General features: G+C 42.2%; 1 protein-coding gene across 1 annotated transcript; it reads left to right on the top strand.

Annotated features, from left to right (window-relative positions):
* The first annotated feature begins 6,500 nt into the window (after window positions 1-6,500).
* On the top strand, window positions 6,501-14,091 carry LOC136366482 (protein phosphatase 1 regulatory subunit 3E-like). The gene has a single exon (XM_066327553.1). The coding sequence runs from the start codon at window positions 6,531-6,533 to the stop codon at window positions 7,476-7,478; it is 948 nt and encodes a 315-aa protein (XP_066183650.1). The 5' UTR covers window positions 6,501-6,530; the 3' UTR covers window positions 7,479-14,091.
* Window positions 14,092-17,937: the final 3,846 nt, after the last annotated feature.

Here is a 17,937-nt window from a genome sequence, read left to right as displayed (position 1 = left end):
GGCCTGGGTAGGGGATTCAGTGCCTCTTGGCAAGTACCACCCTTTGCTCCTGAACATCTTGGTTGTAATTTATGAAATCTCTACCAACTCAAAAGCTTTTAAAATGTATCTTATACTGTCAGTTCTTGATCTCTGGAGGTGCAAAAAGGTTCTCTGTCTCAAACCTCTTGTCAGGGTGTGCAAAATGTAATCTTTACCTCATATGTGCAGTGGAATGAAAACCTCTGCAGTTTCAGCTCTGTGACAGATGCCTCACCTCTACAACAGACTCTTGGGCCAGGGTTCCTTTGCTTTCTTCCTCAACCTCACCATCCCCCCCCTCCTGTAGCTTTTAAGATCTCTACTGTCATAACACCAAGTAGAAATTCAGCTGTGTTATGGTAGTTGGTTTTCAAAGTTTCCTGGTCTCTCTAACACCTTATTATTTTGTAATGTATTTTATATAACTGAGAAATCTTTTTTTTGCTACTGTAAATATTAAAAAACCCAAACCCTAGAGTGGCTTGGTTGGAGTATGTCTCATACTCTGTCCTTGTTCTTCCTGCGTAGTTCCCATGCTTAGTGATGATCCCACCATTTTCTGTTAGTTGGAGGATATAAAATGCTGATTTCTGTTGTTACCTGTAAGTTTTGCATTTGTGATTCAGAGGAGGTGAATGAGCAGAAGCCTCGTGACTGAAGGTTCATCTGCACTGTTACCTCAGCTGTAGTCCTGAATGAAGCATTCCCTGATGGACGGCAGGAACCTTCTGTGTTCAGCCCTGTCACAGTCTGAGGTAAGCATTTGCAAACAGCAGCATTCAGGTGTTTCCAAAGGGGAGGATGTCATAAATATCTACAAACTAAATTCCTGCTCAGAATGTTTGAAATCATGGAACAGTCAAGTGTGGGAAATCCCTCTAGGAGTAACAGCCATATTCCCATCATAGGGATGGGAATTCTGCTTTGGATGAGGCTGTTAGTTCAGGCTTTTCATCATTCAGAACAGATTTAACTTACGGGCAAAAGTCAGGTGTTTTGACAGACTGCACCTCTGGAAACTACAAATGGTAGACAATCTGAAAGGCAGGAAAAGCTAACTCTTGACTGAGAAGAAAGTAGATATTCAGGGATAGGGAAGCCCCATGTATTTTCAAACTGCTTTCTTGCCTGCTGTTGCTGAGAATTTTGCTGGCAGTGAAGTGTTCCTGACAGGTTTGGGTTTAGTTGCTGAATTTCCTTTATTTGAAGAAATTGCATGCTGGCAAGCTGATTGTTTTCCATCAGAACAATGCAGTTAAGCTGATTTTCTTTCTGGCTCCAGGATTTGACAGTGAATCAGTTCTCTGGATGTTTGGACCTAAAACAATAGGAGAAAAATGTTGATTTAACTTTCAGGTGTTCCATCATTGCATTTTTACATTGTTATCAACAACGCACTTGTTTTCTTTTGGCACCTTAAATGCAGGAAGCACTTCTGCCTGATCCAACCTGTAACTTTATTTCCTTTCCTTGAACAGGAATGGTGTTGTTCTTGAGAGAACTTAACACAAAAACAAGAAGCTGTTGTTTCCTCTGCTGGAAGAACCCAGTGTATTCAAAGGCACATAACTTGATTAGGTTATGATGGCTGAAGTGTTGTGGATTTGTTTCTTTATGTTCTAGGTCTTTAGTCAGCAGCTTTTCTGGCCTTCTGCTGCAGGTCTTGTAGAATAATGTGAGTGTGGTCTATGTTCTTGTATCAGGTTGTAGTAAAACCTCTGCCTAATCTGATCTGACAGTTTCAAAAAGCACGGCAAACTCTTACCTGGCATGAAACACTGGAAAACATGGAAATAATGTTTATAGTTTTCCCTGCAACTGTCAAATATATGCTGGGGTATTTTTTTCTTTTTCACTGTCTTAACTGGACCTTTTTTTTTTTTTTTTCTTTAAGCTTCTTTTTGCTCTCTCCAAAAGCCTTAAACAACTCCAGAGTCAACAGACAGTTAATGCTTAATTAATAAAATTGTGTGTGAGCATCATCATACTCTTAAGGCAGATCCACAGGGTCATGAATGTAGATAAACTCTTAAAATTCTATTTTCTTGCTAATGCCATGTCTTCATTTGGATCCCAGTACTTAACAAAAAAAAAAAAAAAAAAAAAAAAAAACCACCACAAAACCAAAGCCCTGGAAATCAATACCCAGGTACAAAACACCCTTTCCAAGTGTCACATCTCTTGTTTGGCAGAACTTTTAGCCTGTTGGAATTTACTCACTGATCATTGTTTGACATCAAATATCCTTGATATAACTCTATGAAGAAAAGAATTTTCACCTTAATAGATATAGACTGCATAACCTGGTTAGTGAAGATAATATTTAGTACAGAAATCAATACCATTGTTCTTTTGCAGAATACCTAATTTTTTACATATAGATATATATAAAGCACATTATCTAATTCTAATCTGGCACTTCATGAGATATGACTAAGATGTTTTCTTGGGGAAATAAATAAAGTGTGAGTTAATCATCAGTGTGGGAAGGTATTTTTGAAGTAGAAGCATGCAGAATAACTGTATCACGCATGCAAGGCTTACAGACTGCCAGTGTAAATACCATTGTCACATACATGTAGTCACGTATGATGATTGAACTCAGGGGTGATATTCTCATGTAACAGCTACATAGTTCATCAGCTTCAGGGGAGCTGCACAAATGAGAGTAGAGGTTGACCTTTACAGTTCATGTACTGAGTCACAACTTCATCTCCAAAGCTGCTCTAACCGTAATGCACTTCGCCTTTACATCCATTTTATCTGCCTGCGATTCTCATTGCTAAATATAAACCTGTTCTGGAAAGTTAAAGTGGACATGTGACAGTGGCCACTTTGGATAAGCCCCAGCACTCAGACACTCTGCCCTATTAATGGTTCCATCATAGTTCTGCCTAATGCTCCCCAGCACTGGTGTTTGCTTTCTCCTAGATTACCTGGACTCGAGACAATCAATAAATGCAGCAGAAGAAATCTCCCTGTTCACTTTCTGCTACAGTTCTGTCTTTTTTTTTTTCTGCAGATCTTTTAACAAAACGGGACCAGTCGTCTCTGTTCATTTCACTGGAAGTTCTCAACCATCAGATGGATTTTAGATGCACTTTGGCGTGGCAGAAATGTCAGGGGCACTCAGCTCACGTAGGCAAACAAGAGGCTGTCTTTAAACTTTCTGATGTCAGCTGGCAGATGCAGAGACAGGTCAACAAAATGTTATTAGGACAATGTTAATTAGGACAAACCTTTATCCTGTGACCGTGCTATTTAAATCTGCAGAGGGAGAGGAATCTGGAGGAATGAAAACAATGCCTGAGCACCATTTCCTAAGGCTGTCAACAATAATTGCAATGTAAGACCTTCTACTCATCTTGCCCTATAATAGAACAAACTTGCATATCTCTAGGATTTATAGGATGCTGTCTCCGTTAGTGCTGGCACCTTCAAAATTATCTTGGCATAAAAATACTACTTTCCAGTAAAAAGATAATAGATACTTCTTTAAAGGGGGTAGCTAGGGCAGTGCTAATGATTTCTGTATGCTTGGTTTTGACAGTATTATTTAGAAAAGAGTCTTGAAAAATGTCCTTACCACAGCACTATAAAAGCAGAGACAGATTAGGCTTTGAAACTTCAGTGTTCAAAATTTTGTGAACTAAATTAAGATCAAGAGGGGGTGGTGGATGGCTGCCTACTACTGCATACATTAAACAGAGTTTCTGTGTGTGGTGATGCTTACTTGCTTCTAAGGATTTCAACGTTTGCTGTGTACAAATATTTATAGTAGGCAAACCCAAAATTTCTTTTTAAATTTCCTTTTACAAATGGTGCCTGATGCTTCCCATGTTTAACTGGAACCAGTTTCCACATCACAGAAGGATGCACAAGGCTGCAGGCTATTTGAGGGAATGTGTGCGTGTATATTTGTTAAATTTCAGTGCTCAAGACTTCCATTTACTGCATCTGTCTTAAAATTCATCAGAGGGGGCAGAGCAGCCTGGTAGTAAGGACACCCTCAGAAGTGAAAGGCGTGGGTAAGAGTTCCCACAGCTCACTTGGCAAGTGAGCAAGAGTAAAAGGAAAGTAGCAGCATCCTCAGATTCAGTGAGGGAATGTTTGGATTGAGAGAATAAAGTGAGAAATACCACTGTGAGAATTCTGGTGCTGTTCACACAGTGACAATGCTTGAGACGAGGCTGAGGTGCCAAGGCTGAGGTGCCCCTGCATCTCACGTTGCCTTGGCCTGGCTAGTCCAAAGCTTGTTGTATTGCTTTGGAGTTTGGTTTTTTTGTTTGTTTTTTGTTTTTTGTTTTTGTTTTTTTTCTTACTACTTTGGAGGAATCTGTATTTTCAACTCAGTTACATGAACTACTTCACCTGCAATCACCAGAGAAGAAAAAAGTTGTGGGTTTTTGGTTCCATGTAATACCGTGGTTGTGGAAGGAAAAAGGAGAGGTGAGGAAGCCCAAGAGCAATAGTATTACACAAGTTTTTGATAAGAAGAAGTTGGGCAACTAACATTACCAGAAGAGGGGAAGTGAATCTTGACAAAGGTACCCCAATTGTGTAAAGTACAGCAGAAGCTAAATTACTCCAGTCGTGTTCCTAGGCATACCACAAAATCATCCAGACCTGACTGAATGTATAATTTGGTTTAAACCTATTTAGTTTATTAGTGCTGATAGTTTCACAGTGGTTTAAAAGTGCAAAGACTTTGCATATTGATGGAAAAAATAAAGTTCTCTCTATTTGATTTAAAGTGAAATGAACATCAGCAAAACCAAGAGTTAGTTCATTAGAAAATGTTCATTATGACAGAGAGAAATTACAGAAAAAATAATTCAAAAGGATGTAGCCTTAAAACCTGTTTGAATAATGACTTGAGTCTGTTCTTGTTCCTTCCATATTAATGTGAGTAGATGAAAACCAGACATGAGTTCGTGTTGTTTTACTGAAATACTCATTTCTGTGAGGGAGACACAGGAAAGAAACCTAAAAAAAATCTTTCCCATGGTGTGCATTAAAGGACAAATGAGACAATTTAAAGATTCTAGGATAATGAACTCAGATGTACTTATTTATGCTGTTATTATTTGATTTTTCAAAACCTGTAATCAGGCTGCAAATGTGAGAGAGTGGCACAGTGAAACATAATGGTGTCAAATTTAATACCAATGGGCATAATTTTCCCTACTTACAAATCATCTGTCATTAAAAAGATTTGGAAGCCACAGCAATAATCTAGGAATTATTTTCATACGTATTAGTAAAGGAATTAAATCTATTGTTCTAATATGAATCAGTGGGTAACTTTTCCCTGTGTTCTGGTGGCTTTTTTTTTTTTTTTTTTTTTTTTTCCTCTTAGTCCTTATCGGGTTTACTTGTCCTATTCTTAATCTTATCAGCCGCATTTCCACTGCCTAGACTGTCAAAGGAACACCAAGTGCTGCAGATAAAATGCTAGAGGTGTAAAAAGCTCCTGCTCAGAAGCTAAATCAGAATCACATGTCAACACAGTTCAGGCTCAGGCTCCGGCAAGATGGTAGGATCATTGTTTTTAATGCCATTTACTAATTAAAAATGAGTCCCAGATTACGGAAAGTCTGGAATGAAGCGGCTTACTAAAGTGGTGGTTTAGCTTCTTGAACCGGCTACATCAGAGTCTGTCAGTAAACTGTCATTTATTTGAATATTGCTCAGCAATTTTCAAATGCTGTTCTGACAAGAGGCAGCGTGGTTTATGTTTCACACAATCATCTCCCCGTGTTTCGGCCGGAGCTCCTTTTAGCCCCTATGGAGACGCGTGGCAGGACCGCAGCAGGTGTATTTTATTCGGCAGATGTACTGTAAACGCATTACAGCAGATCAGCTGGATTTTTTTCCTTTAAATGTACACTGTGAGATCCAACTTGCAAGCCAGCTGTTTCTTATCGGCCCGTGTAATCTTCCCGAGCCCGGCTTTGCCTCTTCCTCTCGCAGCTATTTCTGTAACGGGATCGGACGAGCCGGAGCGCCGCTATGAATTTTAATGCTTCCACTGGGGAATCCCTGCCGCCTCCTCCTTTTGGATGAGATCCTCGAGGAAAGACCCAGAACAGAGCGAGGAGGAGGAGGAGGAGGAGGAGGAGGAGAGGGCCGGCGTAGCCGCGGTACCGGGCAGAGCGGGAAGGGGGAGCCGCGGGGTGTAGTCAGCTAAGGGCCGTGGCGAGGCGGGCACTGGGGCGGGTGGGAGCCATGGGGAAGGAAGGATGGCTCGGGGCGTGTGTCGCTGCCTGACCGCGGCACGTCACCAGCGGCAGCGGCCGGAGCGCCGCGGTCCCGCCGCCGCCCCCGCACACATGCACCCGCCGGCGTCCCCCGGGGCCGGCCGCGATCTGGACAGTGCCGAGGGCATCCCGCCGGCTCCGGGCGAGAGACAGAGCCCGAGGACCGAGCGCTGAAACCGCCTCGCCATCCGCACGCCGCGGTCCGAGAGGAGGAGCCGCCGGCACCGCCGCCGCTGCCGCCAGCACCCCATGGATAAGGCGGGCTCGCTGCACAGCTCGGTGCCCGGGCCGCCGCCCCGGCTCTACCTGCCGCGTAACTTCAGCTGCAGCGCCTGCCTCTATGGCAGCCTGGCCGAGCAGTGCAGGGCGGGCTGCAGCCCCGACGGCGACGCCGCGCCCACGCCCGTGGTGCGGGAAGCGGCGGGCGAGAAGCCGCCGCAGAGCCGCGGCCGGGAGCCCACGCTGCCCGCCGTGCCCCCCAGCCCCACGCAGCGCCGCCGCGCCAAGTCGCTGCCCACGCCCGGCGACCGCAGCCTGCGCCCCGCGCTGCAGCAGAGCCCGTCGCGCCGCAAGACCGTGCGGTTCGCCGACTCGCTGGGGCTGGAGCTCACCTCCGTGCACCTCTTCTGCGAGGCCGACCTGCCGCGGGTGCCGCTGCCCGCGCCGCCGACGCCGCGCCCCGCCGACCTCCTCAAGACCAGGAAGCCGCCGGCGCTGGGCGACCTGGAGCCCGTGCTGTTCGGGCCGCCGCCGCCGCTGCTGGAGCCGCTGTTCCCGCCGCAGCCCGGCGCCAGCCCCGGCTTCGCGGAGCGGGTGCGGCAGCACAAGGTGAGGCTGGAGTGGGTGCGGGCAGAGCCGGCGGGGCTGCGCGGGGCCGTGCGCGTCCTCAACCTCGCCTACGAGAAGGTGGTGTCGGTGCGCTACACGCTCGATGGCTGGGCCAGCTGCGCCGAGGCTGCCGCCACGTACCAGGCGCCCGGGCCGGCCGACGGCATCACCGACCGCTTCGCCTTCCTGCTGCCCCTGGGCGCCGCCGACACCGCGCTGGAGTTCGCCGTCCGCTACCGCGTCGCCGGCGCCGAGTACTGGGACAACAACGAGGGCAAGAACTACCGGCTGCGGGGCCGGCAGCGCGTCCCGCCCGCCGCAGGGCCCCCGCAGGACCCCGACAGCTCTGCCTGGATCCACTTCATCTGAAACGGGGAGCGCGGAGCCCGCGCGGGCTCGGGGGGCCCCTCCCGGGGGACTCGGGCCCTCTTCGTGCCGAGCCGCCCGCAGTTTGCCGAGCTCTGTTTACAGAGGGGTGATTTATGGTTTCTGTGTCACTGGCGGGGCCGGGGGGAACCCTGGCTCGCCTCCCGGGCGCTCACGGGGTGCGGGCAGGGGGGGCCGGGCGCGGGTTCCCCCTCAGAGTCCCGAGCACTGTGGCTTCCACCAAAGCGGCGGCCGCCGGCCGGGCTCCGCACAGCGGCCGGGAACGTGGGGATTCGCCGCTCGGCGCCGGGATCCGCGGGTCAGTGCGCATCCTCCCGGGCCCCGAGGTCAGGCTGAGCTGCTGTCACCTCAGCAGGTTACACTGCCGCAGGGCGACCCTCTGTCCTGTTCTCCTAATCCTGCTCAAGCAAAGCCTGGATCCGCCCGCAGCGCCTCGCTGACCCACTCGTGTTAATTGTCCCGCGGGGTCAAGGGCCTGGTAGGGCAGCCTGAGGGACAGATTCGTTTTGAACCCAAAAAGACAAAAGTGCGGATGCCCCGAGGCATCCCAAGGTTTCATTATGCGGTGAAAGTGTTCGATTTCAAGCAAAAGTTTATTTTTGTTTTTTTTTTTTACTTTTGAATCTTATTTTGGGTACTCAATAACGGTTACAAAGAAAAAATAAAACAGCATCACATCCTATTTGAAATGCAACTCACTGAGAGGTTTTCAAAAGAAAGGGCTTTGGTTTAGAATTCGTGTGGTACATCGATGGAAAATTTTGTCAGGATCTGGTGGTTGTTTCGGTAGGATTGGTCCCACAAAGCTGCTTGTGTTCAGGTCAGCGGGAAAGTCGTGGAATTGCACCAAAGGAACGAGAGACGGCAAGTGTTGAATCCGTAATTCCGGTCTGCATCATGAGCAACACCTTCATTTTTATTCCTGTTAACAGTTTAATTCAACAGTATCAATGCAGGAGTCTGCTTTCTGAATTTCCTGCTCCAAATTCTTCACAATAATTTCAGTAAGTGTAGGATTTCACAAAAGTGGTGAGGTTTAATCAGACAAATCAAAGAAAAGTTCTATCTTGCCATGTAGAAGTATATCAATCAAAATTACACAGCATACTGACTTCTGCCTTCAAAGGTATGTTTTAAATTATCTTAGCACTAAACAAAGCATTTTCCTTTTAAAACATGCTTTTTCAGGAGTTCAGCTGCATACAGGTTGCGCTGGTGCCAAATCTGGGTGCTAATTTTCCAGGACTGAGGCATGTATGTGTTTGCTGGAGAGGGGCTTCTGCAAATATACCTTCTGAGGGTGGTAAAACCATGTCAGTGTGATTTTCTGGGTTTGAAGGGCTGTAAGATCAGGATTTTAGGGTTTGGATTTTCTGCAGGTTGTTTCAGGATGAAATGTGATTTTTTTAATTGCATTTTTGTTTCTTGAAAGGGTTAAGTGTCCCAAGCAGCTTGAGTAATGTCTGGAATAATGAGTTCTCTACAGAACCCATTGACTCTGGTGAGAATTGAGAGCAGTTTTGTCTCCTGACGGTGTGATTCAGTCAGAATAATTGAACATATAAATTCTGGGGGAAAAAAGATGTCTGGAAACTCAATGGGAAAAGAGTATTTAATTTCATTTCTATAGATTACTGGTTCAGATTTAATGGAAGTAATAGCAAGACTGCTTTCTGTACTATTGGTAGCTTGGTTTTAATTTCCCACTCAGTGTTCTAATCCCTGTGCTTTTAATGAAACCAAATTTAACAGAAATACACTGTCAGCATCTACTGAATATTTCACATTTTAGTATATTAATGTCCCCATCTTGTAATACAGTAATCCTGTAAGTTACTAGAACACATTTATAAAGCTAGAATTGCACAACTAGGGTCTTAAAATGTTAATGATTAAAACACATTAAGTGGTATATTTGATAAAGCAAGCCCAAGTGTCTTTTAGTTGAACTTTACATTTTGTAAGAGCCTTAATACTGGAGAGAAGGAAAAGGACTTGTCTCCATTTGGAAGCACTTTGAAATCTGATAGAAATACAGCAAACCATCATTTATTTATGTGTTGTAACTTTCCAAAGCTTGGCCTTTTTAACTGACAGAGTGAACCAACAGCAGTTATGTGGACTAATGAAAATGCTTGGAGAAAAAAGTACTTTCTATGCATCTTAGGTCAACTGATGCTGCGGTTTTGCTTAGGAAGTTTTAACAGGATTTCCTGATTATTGTTTCAATGGCTTTAAAAAACACAGCCTGTGCTGAAAAACATTTTTAACTCTGAGCAATTCTAGAACTTGAAAAATTATTTTCCAGTCATTGGCAGTTTTCATTATTATTTGATTTATGCAGCATATGTAGGTCTCTAAAATTTGTCTGAAAGTCTCAAAATTTTTTTTTAAACCTCCTTCTAGCACCTGTGGCTTAAACACTTTCAACTTGGGTTACCTAAGGGGATGTACCTGCATCAAGTGCACAAGGAGGTTGTTGTATTTCACTTCATTTTTGATGATGACTTAGGTGAACTTACTGTTGTTCTTGGTTGGAATTTTACAGGAAGAATTAGGCTATGGCTTTATAATACTGTTCAGATATTATTGTCCTTTTATTTATGGCCACCTTGGCCAAACACAAATCTGAATATTCAACCTTTTGAAGTCGTAGCATACCAGGAGAGTGTTTTGTAAAGCTGTCTCCTGAGCTTTCAAGCAGTTAATCCTGACCTCAACCTAAATTTTGTAAGTAACTTTATGGACTTGATCAGAGATTATTGATGAGACACGTGCAAGTGCAGTACAAGACGTGGTCCTGTAGAAGATTTAGAGACAGTTCTTTTGGAAAGGGAAGGCTGCACGCAGCCAGCTTTGACCAGAGAATGCTATTGATGAAATCTGTGGGAGGAGATTGAGATGCTTTCTTAGAAATTATCAGTAGCCTATGCCAAAGCTGCACTACCTTGATTACACATTTGCACTTCTGTCACGTGAATTTAGTTCCGAGAAAGGTTTATTCACATTTCCAAACACATGCTCAGTTCAATGGCTGGGAATGGCTTTTTCCACTAGCAGCATTCATGTAGTTTTCAATCCATTAGATTTCAACCTGAGCCCATCTATAACACTGTAATACTTGCTAGCAGCATAGTGATAAGTGGAGATGAAATCAAAATGTCAAATGATACTTATATAATACATAAACAATGACTTTGAGGAGAAAAACTTGTGTTGAAAGGGGTCAGGTTGGCAGGACACCAATTGTCTTATTGGGAGCTTGAGCAAAACGTCTTTTAAAATTTGTATTTCTAAAGAATATTGTTCAAGAAAAAACTTTCACAAGCGAAGTTAAATATGTGAAAATTTTCCAGCCTGTCTGTTTCTGGAAAAAATGGTTTTCTATGTGTGAATGGGGTCCATGCCACCTCCCTTTCCAAGTGACCCCAGAATGGTTTAGGCAAGGCAATAACCCTTAGGTCATGTACTTCACTTTTAAGTGAATTATTCATTGCTTCTGTCTCTGTAGGTGTAAAAATGTCATAAATGGTGCAAAGCTGTAGCTTTATGAAATGTGCCATGTTGTTTTATGTGCACTATAATGCTCATTTATACAGCGAGTGGAGTTGTACTGTATGTCTGATAGACATGGATGTTTGCTGCTTCACACTGGAACTGGTAGGGGTTTTGCATGTCATTCTATGCCTTCTGTGGCAATATTTTTGGAGATTTACTCTCATTATTAGAAATCCTAAAACAAATGAGAGCTATTAAGTGACCGTAAATGGAATTTCAGCTAGCTAAACATATTTATTAGCATAAAATGAGTAAATGAAGGTGGTGCACTTGTTTTCACTAAATGTACATAATTTCAGGTAAATTAACTTTTTTCTCCTTTTACCATTTGCAAGTAACTTTTTGATGTGAATGTGTGTGCCTCAGTATCTCAGTAAGCAACAGAGTAAGTGCACACTCAGTTGTTTCAGCAGATGTGAGGGGCAAATGTATCACTTGAATGATCAAATGTCTGTTCATGCATGAGCATCATCCCTTTACAGATATGTGAAATGTTTTTTCATAATGCCAACAGGCAAGCAGCTGCTAATTTTAATGGAAAGTAACCTGCAGAAATACTCAGAGGCTGATTTTTTTGAACATATCATATATTAAGATTTTTATGTGCCTTTCAGCATTTCCTAGAAATAAAGCTCACGTGTTCCTTAGCTCTCCCACCACAAGTCCAATAATGAACTTGTCATTAAAATGAACTTTTACAGAAATATAATAATCCTAATTCCTGACACATTTTTAGCTGTGCCAGAAATTGTGTATCTATAGAAGCCAGAAGGATTTGATAATATTTTCCTATATTACAGTGGAAGAAGTGTCAGTCAGAAATATGTCTCCTGGTACACCTCTACATTTATGTAGCTAAGTAAAAAAGAAACCAATTGTGACTAGAGTTAATATAACAGAATATATTTGTTGTACATATTCACCTCTTGCACAAATATTTTAGATATATATTCTATCTGAAGCCAGAAGATCTAGTTTTCTATGAAATCTGTTCGTGGAGACCTGGCCTTTTCAACTCTTACTGTTATTTATCTGATGCTGCATAATGTATATTGTTAAAATTTTTTTGATGGATTTAATCTGTCTGCAGGGTTTATATCATGAAACAAAAGTGCTCAGTGCAAGGAAAATCTGAAGTAAATTACTTTTACCTTCCAACTATTTTGCGTGGCTTTTTGGCAAATCCTCAGTGATTCTGTTTCCTGTAGATACTCCAGGTGCACATGCTTGGAGTAAATGGAAGGATTGCTTAATGGAATAGAAATATATTTGAGCACTGAAATGAAGGATTGTCCAACATAAAATAGTTCAAGGCAAGAAGTAAATGTAGTCAATATTGCTGTAAAACAAAGCCCACTGGCCTTACGTTGAGCTGATCAGTATTTTGTTTCAAATGGAAGACAGTGGTGTATTTTAACATTAAACATGTTCAGGGAAACACACCTGTTTCAGTGAAGGTTTTCTCAGGTTCAGCTGATAGTAGATAATTGCCCTAAGTTAAAGAAATGATAAGAATATTTCCTTACATCTGTGAATGGGTTTGAATGTCAGTCTTCCATGAGCAGAGTGGATACTGAGCTATAAAACCATTGGCTATTGTTTGGAGGTTTTCTTTATCCAGCTTACAAATACTGTTTTAAAATACCCTCACAGAAAGGATTTTTGGGTTCCCCATCTCATGTGAATATCCTCTTCATTAATCACTTGGCTTTTGCTCGAGGCCTCTGTTGTGGAGGAAAGATTTGATATTATTTTTATGCCACATAGGAAGATTATTTTACATTAGATTTTTTGGAGGGGAAGGCAGGGAAAATTTTTTTCCTTGCAATTTTCATTTTTTAGATATTAAACAATAGCATGAAGTATAAAAATTGCTTGAAATTACATATGCACTAGTGATTCCAAAGAATATAGCTAAGAATAATGTCAAGTGTGAGATGTGCTTGTTTTAAAAACATACGTGCTTTGATCTAGAAAGGCAGGGAGAAAGTCCTAGTCTCCAGTGCAAGCTATTAATGCCAGGGATTTCTTTCTATGCAATTCTATGGTGCACCTGTTTTTCTAGGAGTTAACTTGATTGGTGTAGTTCATGTATCAGTGTGTTATGTATAGAATATTCTGTTTAAAGTGTCATTAAGGAAACTGTGTGTCTTAAATGATGTTACAACTTTAGGCTCTTTTTTGTCCGACCTGACTTCACTAAATCATAAGAAACTCCTCTGAATAACAATGACAAGACAATATTTCTTAACATTGCTTAATGAAGTCTCACATGTTACACTTATCACCTTCTAGGACTAAAGTTGTGTTACTGTGGTGAGTTTTAAAATTTTTTGTATTCCTGTATCTTAAAAAAGCCAATTCGTGCTACACTTTTAAACACAAAGAGCTAATAAGTGTGTTTTTACAGCTGATCAAAAGTAGTCAGACTAAAATTGGCTCGTGTTACTTGTGTGTCAAGTTTCTAAACTGTGGCATAAATAAATGTTTGTGTACCTCCTGTGCCTCCTTCATGAGGGGCACCCTGGGTGCAAAACCTGCCAACATCTGGACACAAATCCAGGTTGCACTGCAGGGAAAATTGCTGTGACAGGATTGCTGTTCTTGGAGGGGTTTGAACAAACCCAACTCCTCCCTTGCAGTGTTACACAACTAGAGGTTCTGTCTGTTGAAGAGAGTGTTCTACAACATGCAGGTTTTCTTACTGTTTCTTTGATTTACTGTGACTTCATTCTGAAAAAAACCAAGTTGCTTAACTATGTACTTGACTAGTAAATTACTTTTGGTTGTAGCGTCTTCTGCAATGTTTGTATTTCACCAAATAACGTTTGTTTCTAATGTTTGTAAAAGTTAATGTAATATCACCAAAAGTCAAAATCAACAGTTTTCTAATAATGCCTTGTAATTTACCTAGCCTTACAGTATTTCAGAAAATTTTCCACCAAAACTGCATCCAGTCACTGCTTGTCACAATTATGAGAAAGAAATATTTATAAACCTGTAGCTTCTAGCTGCCATTAAAGATTAATGAGACAAATCATGAGCATACGGTGACTCTACACTTTTTTTCCTTTAACTGGCAAACCATGATGTCTTTTTTTATTGAGGATCTGAAGCAGTGATATTCCAAGACCTCCACCGTGCATGTTGGGATGTACCTGCAGATCTGAGACAAATTCCTGAGATTTGGGGCTCATTTCCCAGCCAGCCTGTCCTGAGAGTGTCTCCAGGGAGTGTTCTCTGTGGAAGCTGCAGGAGAAGTTCTGTTGGGGGCATGGGATGTAAATGTATGTGGCTGTTTTTACTGTGTTGTTCCAATAGCACCATTTCAGCCCCATTTTAGTGTTCTGTGGTTGAGGAAAGGCCTGAACTGCAGAGCTGAGCCTGTCCCAGTATCAGCTAAATGCACTCTTCCGAATATTCTTTCTCTGTTAATTGCCTACTTCAAAATATTTGTTTCTTGAATTGTTACAGTGTGCTGCTATTCAATCTTTTAGTGTACTCAGCATCTTCTCTTGCAATGCCAAGAACAGCTTTCAGCTTTCCTTTAACTAACACTTTTAAAGCCTTTTTTATAATACAGATAAAAGCCATATAGCCACGAGGAGAAAAAATGTTCTGTGTTTGTTCTCATGTAATTGGTACAATGTATTTTTCTATTCTCCTTCAGAAAGATCTGCCTAGCTGTCTCGTTAATAATATTTTTTGTGTGCCTGTGTTTCTTTGGAAGGGTGCAGTAATTAATATTAGCCCTAGACTTCTTTTCTTTTTTTTCCAGGGGGAACGGTTCATGATTTAACATCCATCTAATCTTTCTGTTCAAGTAAAAATGAACTCTTATCCCACATAAATTACAGAATCCAGAACTGTTTTCTTAAGGTACCATTACACAAATATTAGATTGCATTAGTTAGAACCACAGAGTGTAATTTAGATTTCTTTTTGGTAAGGAATATGCTTTGAATTTAAAACTCTGCTATACTTGAATGGTCCTGAAGTAATGAGATTACAGTTCTGAGTGAAGATTATAATGAAGATTAGTTTTACAGTGTTCTTGGATTAATTTTTCTATTTTTTTTTTCCACTCTTCCATGGTCCAGTATATGACTATGGTAATTTTTCTGATGGGTAATCAGAATTACATGTTGTAGATAGTCTTATTAATAACAGAGTTAAAATAAGTATTCAGACAGTTGTATTACTAGTAATTATAATAATAATAATTGTGGATGAGGGTGATACACTGCAGGAAAAAAGAGCTGTTCCATAGTGATATTACAGCAGTTTTATCACTGGCTTTGCCTCACCAGTTGTGGCACAAGTGAGGGCTTCTCAGGACAGCCAGGAGTTGCCAGGAACACTTAATTCTGTCATTCTCTCTTGATGCAGACCCATGCAGTGAAGAAGGGAGGCAGCTGATGGCAGAAAGCAGAAGTTCTCTTGTGTCCTGAGAAGTGCAGACTCATCCTCTTTGATTGACTTTCACAGTCAGAGAAAGGTACAAGTGCTGTACCTGCATTAAAATGCTTCTCTAAGCAAAATACATTCAACAGCGTTAATAATTGAACACTATAAACAAATGACCAATAAAACAGCCTAATAGCAAAGGATGTAGGATACTTGTACTGCATTAAAATAGATCAGATCTGAAGTAACTGAATTATGCTTTGTCAGGAAGAGAGGGAGACATCGGTATTGTGGGGCAAACTCAAAGCAATCCGGATACCACAGAGTCAATTCTCCTCCAAGGGCTGTTCTTAGACCGCCTCAAGCAGCGTGGGGACAGTGGAGAAAATTACATCAAGGACACCCCTAAACTGGTCTCAGAATTTGTCTGTGCCATCTGCAGCCCATCTTGGTGGTTAATTTACAATGGTTGGGCGTTGCTCGAGAGTGGTTTAATATCGCCTCACAGGCACGAGGTTCCCTGGAAAGAGCGTCCCCAAGGGCGCTGGTTTCCATCAGCTCAGCCACATGACGATGGGTACTGTGAAAAGAGGTTTAAGTTAATTTCTTTGTTACACGCAGTGCTGTGAGAGGTGTGTTTGTGTGTTTTAAACCTTTCAATGGAGCAGGGTGTCTTCATCCATTTTTTTGCTGCTCTCGCAGTTGCCCTGGGCCGGTGCGAGGTCCCGGAGCTGCGCGGAGCCCGCAGCCTCGCTGCGCTCCCTGCCCGGCTTCAAGGCTCCAAGTGCCACCGTGCGGTGAATTGGTGCGATAATTCCTAGTTTGAATTGCAGTCATTGCAGTCAGAGCACCCACTTTGCCACCTGAAGCATTTTTTTTTCCCCCACTGGTGACCTGTGTTTATGAGATAATTCTGCGATGTTTTTAGGTTTTCTTTCTCTACCCCAGAATAGTTAGTGCGGGCGGTGCAGTTCTCTTTGCCTCTTTGCTGTGTGATCACAGCAGAAAAGCCTCGTGTGCCCAGGGATTGATTGATTGCTGCGGTTCTGTTTATTCACTCGGCTGGGCTGAAGATGGAGGGCGCGTCCTTTCTGTGTCAGTTTGGCAGATTAAACTCAGCCATGGGAACCATTTCTGCGGGGAGATTTCAGATTCCCAGCCTATCAGTCTGAAGGAAAAGGAAAGAAGATCCTTAGTCACAGGACATCCCTTGTCTGCAGACACCGGTTCAGGCAAGAACTGGATACTGAGATTTGCTGCAGGTCTAGTCAGAGCTGCTTAACAGATTGCCTCACTGCTAATTTAATGACAGTGAAGCTGACATTGCCCTTCCTTTATGCTCATCAAAACACTGCCAAGTATTTTGATGTATTTTAGTTTTAAACATTGATTTTTTCCCCCTCTCTCTCCAGTAAGAAGTAACAATTACATGTTTTCTATTTATACACATTGCAAGCCCAAGACTCACAGAGAGATGCAGCACTCCATGGGCTGAAAACCAGAAAAATGTAAGGTATTCAAGTTTTTGGGGACTGATGTTGATAAAAATCTTGGAAAATAAAATACAGATTGGAAAACTTAGTTCCAGGTTTAGCTTCTAATAGTCAGATAGATAATTGGGGAGATAAAAGGTTTGGTACTTGTGGAACAGTGAAGGAAGTGTTGGCACAAAGAAAGGTGATGGTATAAATTAACCCCCAGGAGATACAGAGATGTAATTATTGGTTGTGAGATTATAACTTGCTGTAAACCAAATCTCTCTATTGAATCTATAATGTATATAAATTATCCTGTAATTGTTAAGCTCTTAAGCTCAAGATCAAGACTTAAGAGGTCACAGAAAAAGTAGGTTTTTTCCTAAGAAATCACCTCCTTTATTAATTTTCTGTAGGAGCACACACTGGTGAACAAGTTTAACATTTTTCCCAACGATTAATACAAAAACATTTAAAATTGTGTCATAGACCAAAGGTAATGCATATTCACTCCATCTTTTTATGTTGATAAAGACATTGACTGTGGATTCATCAGCATGTGCTGCATTCCTGCAAGTGCAGTCTGGCTTCAACCAGTGCTTGGTGATGTGCCTGAGGCCTCCTGCTGCTGCTGAACTTAGTGAAGTCATGAGATGCTTGGAGCTCTGCTTGGGTAGCATGAAACATCAAACAAGGAAGAACACATGCTTTTGGCAGCATAATTCAGGTAGATGAGCAAATTATAAAAAGGTATAAAATATTTGGTCCAATAGACATAATTTGTCCTAAACTGCAGAACACCACAGCTCTTGGCATAAAACACATTTTTTTTAAAAAAGCACCTAAGTACTGTTGCTCCCATTTTAAGTGGAATAAGTCACTTTAAAGTGGTATAAAATTTTAAAAGAATTTGAGATAGAGATGTTCTTGATCCTCCTCTTTAAGCAACAGAACATCACTCCTCCATCTGTACACCACAAAGGAGAGGTTGAATTCTGTTT

The sequence above is a fragment of the Sylvia atricapilla genome, chromosome 12 (assembly GCF_009819655.1).
Source record: "Sylvia atricapilla isolate bSylAtr1 chromosome 12, bSylAtr1.pri, whole genome shotgun sequence".
NCBI lineage: Eukaryota > Metazoa > Chordata > Aves > Passeriformes > Sylviidae > Sylvia > Sylvia atricapilla.
Note: the sequence above shows the minus strand (reverse complement) of the source record. Positions and strands in the feature narration are given on the sequence as shown.

What these genes read in the sequence shown, in the direction of transcription:
- LOC136366482 (XM_066327553.1), top strand. Translation starts at nt 6,531, where the DNA reads ATGGATAAGGCGGGCTCGCTGCACAGCTCGGTGCCCGGGCCGCCGCCC.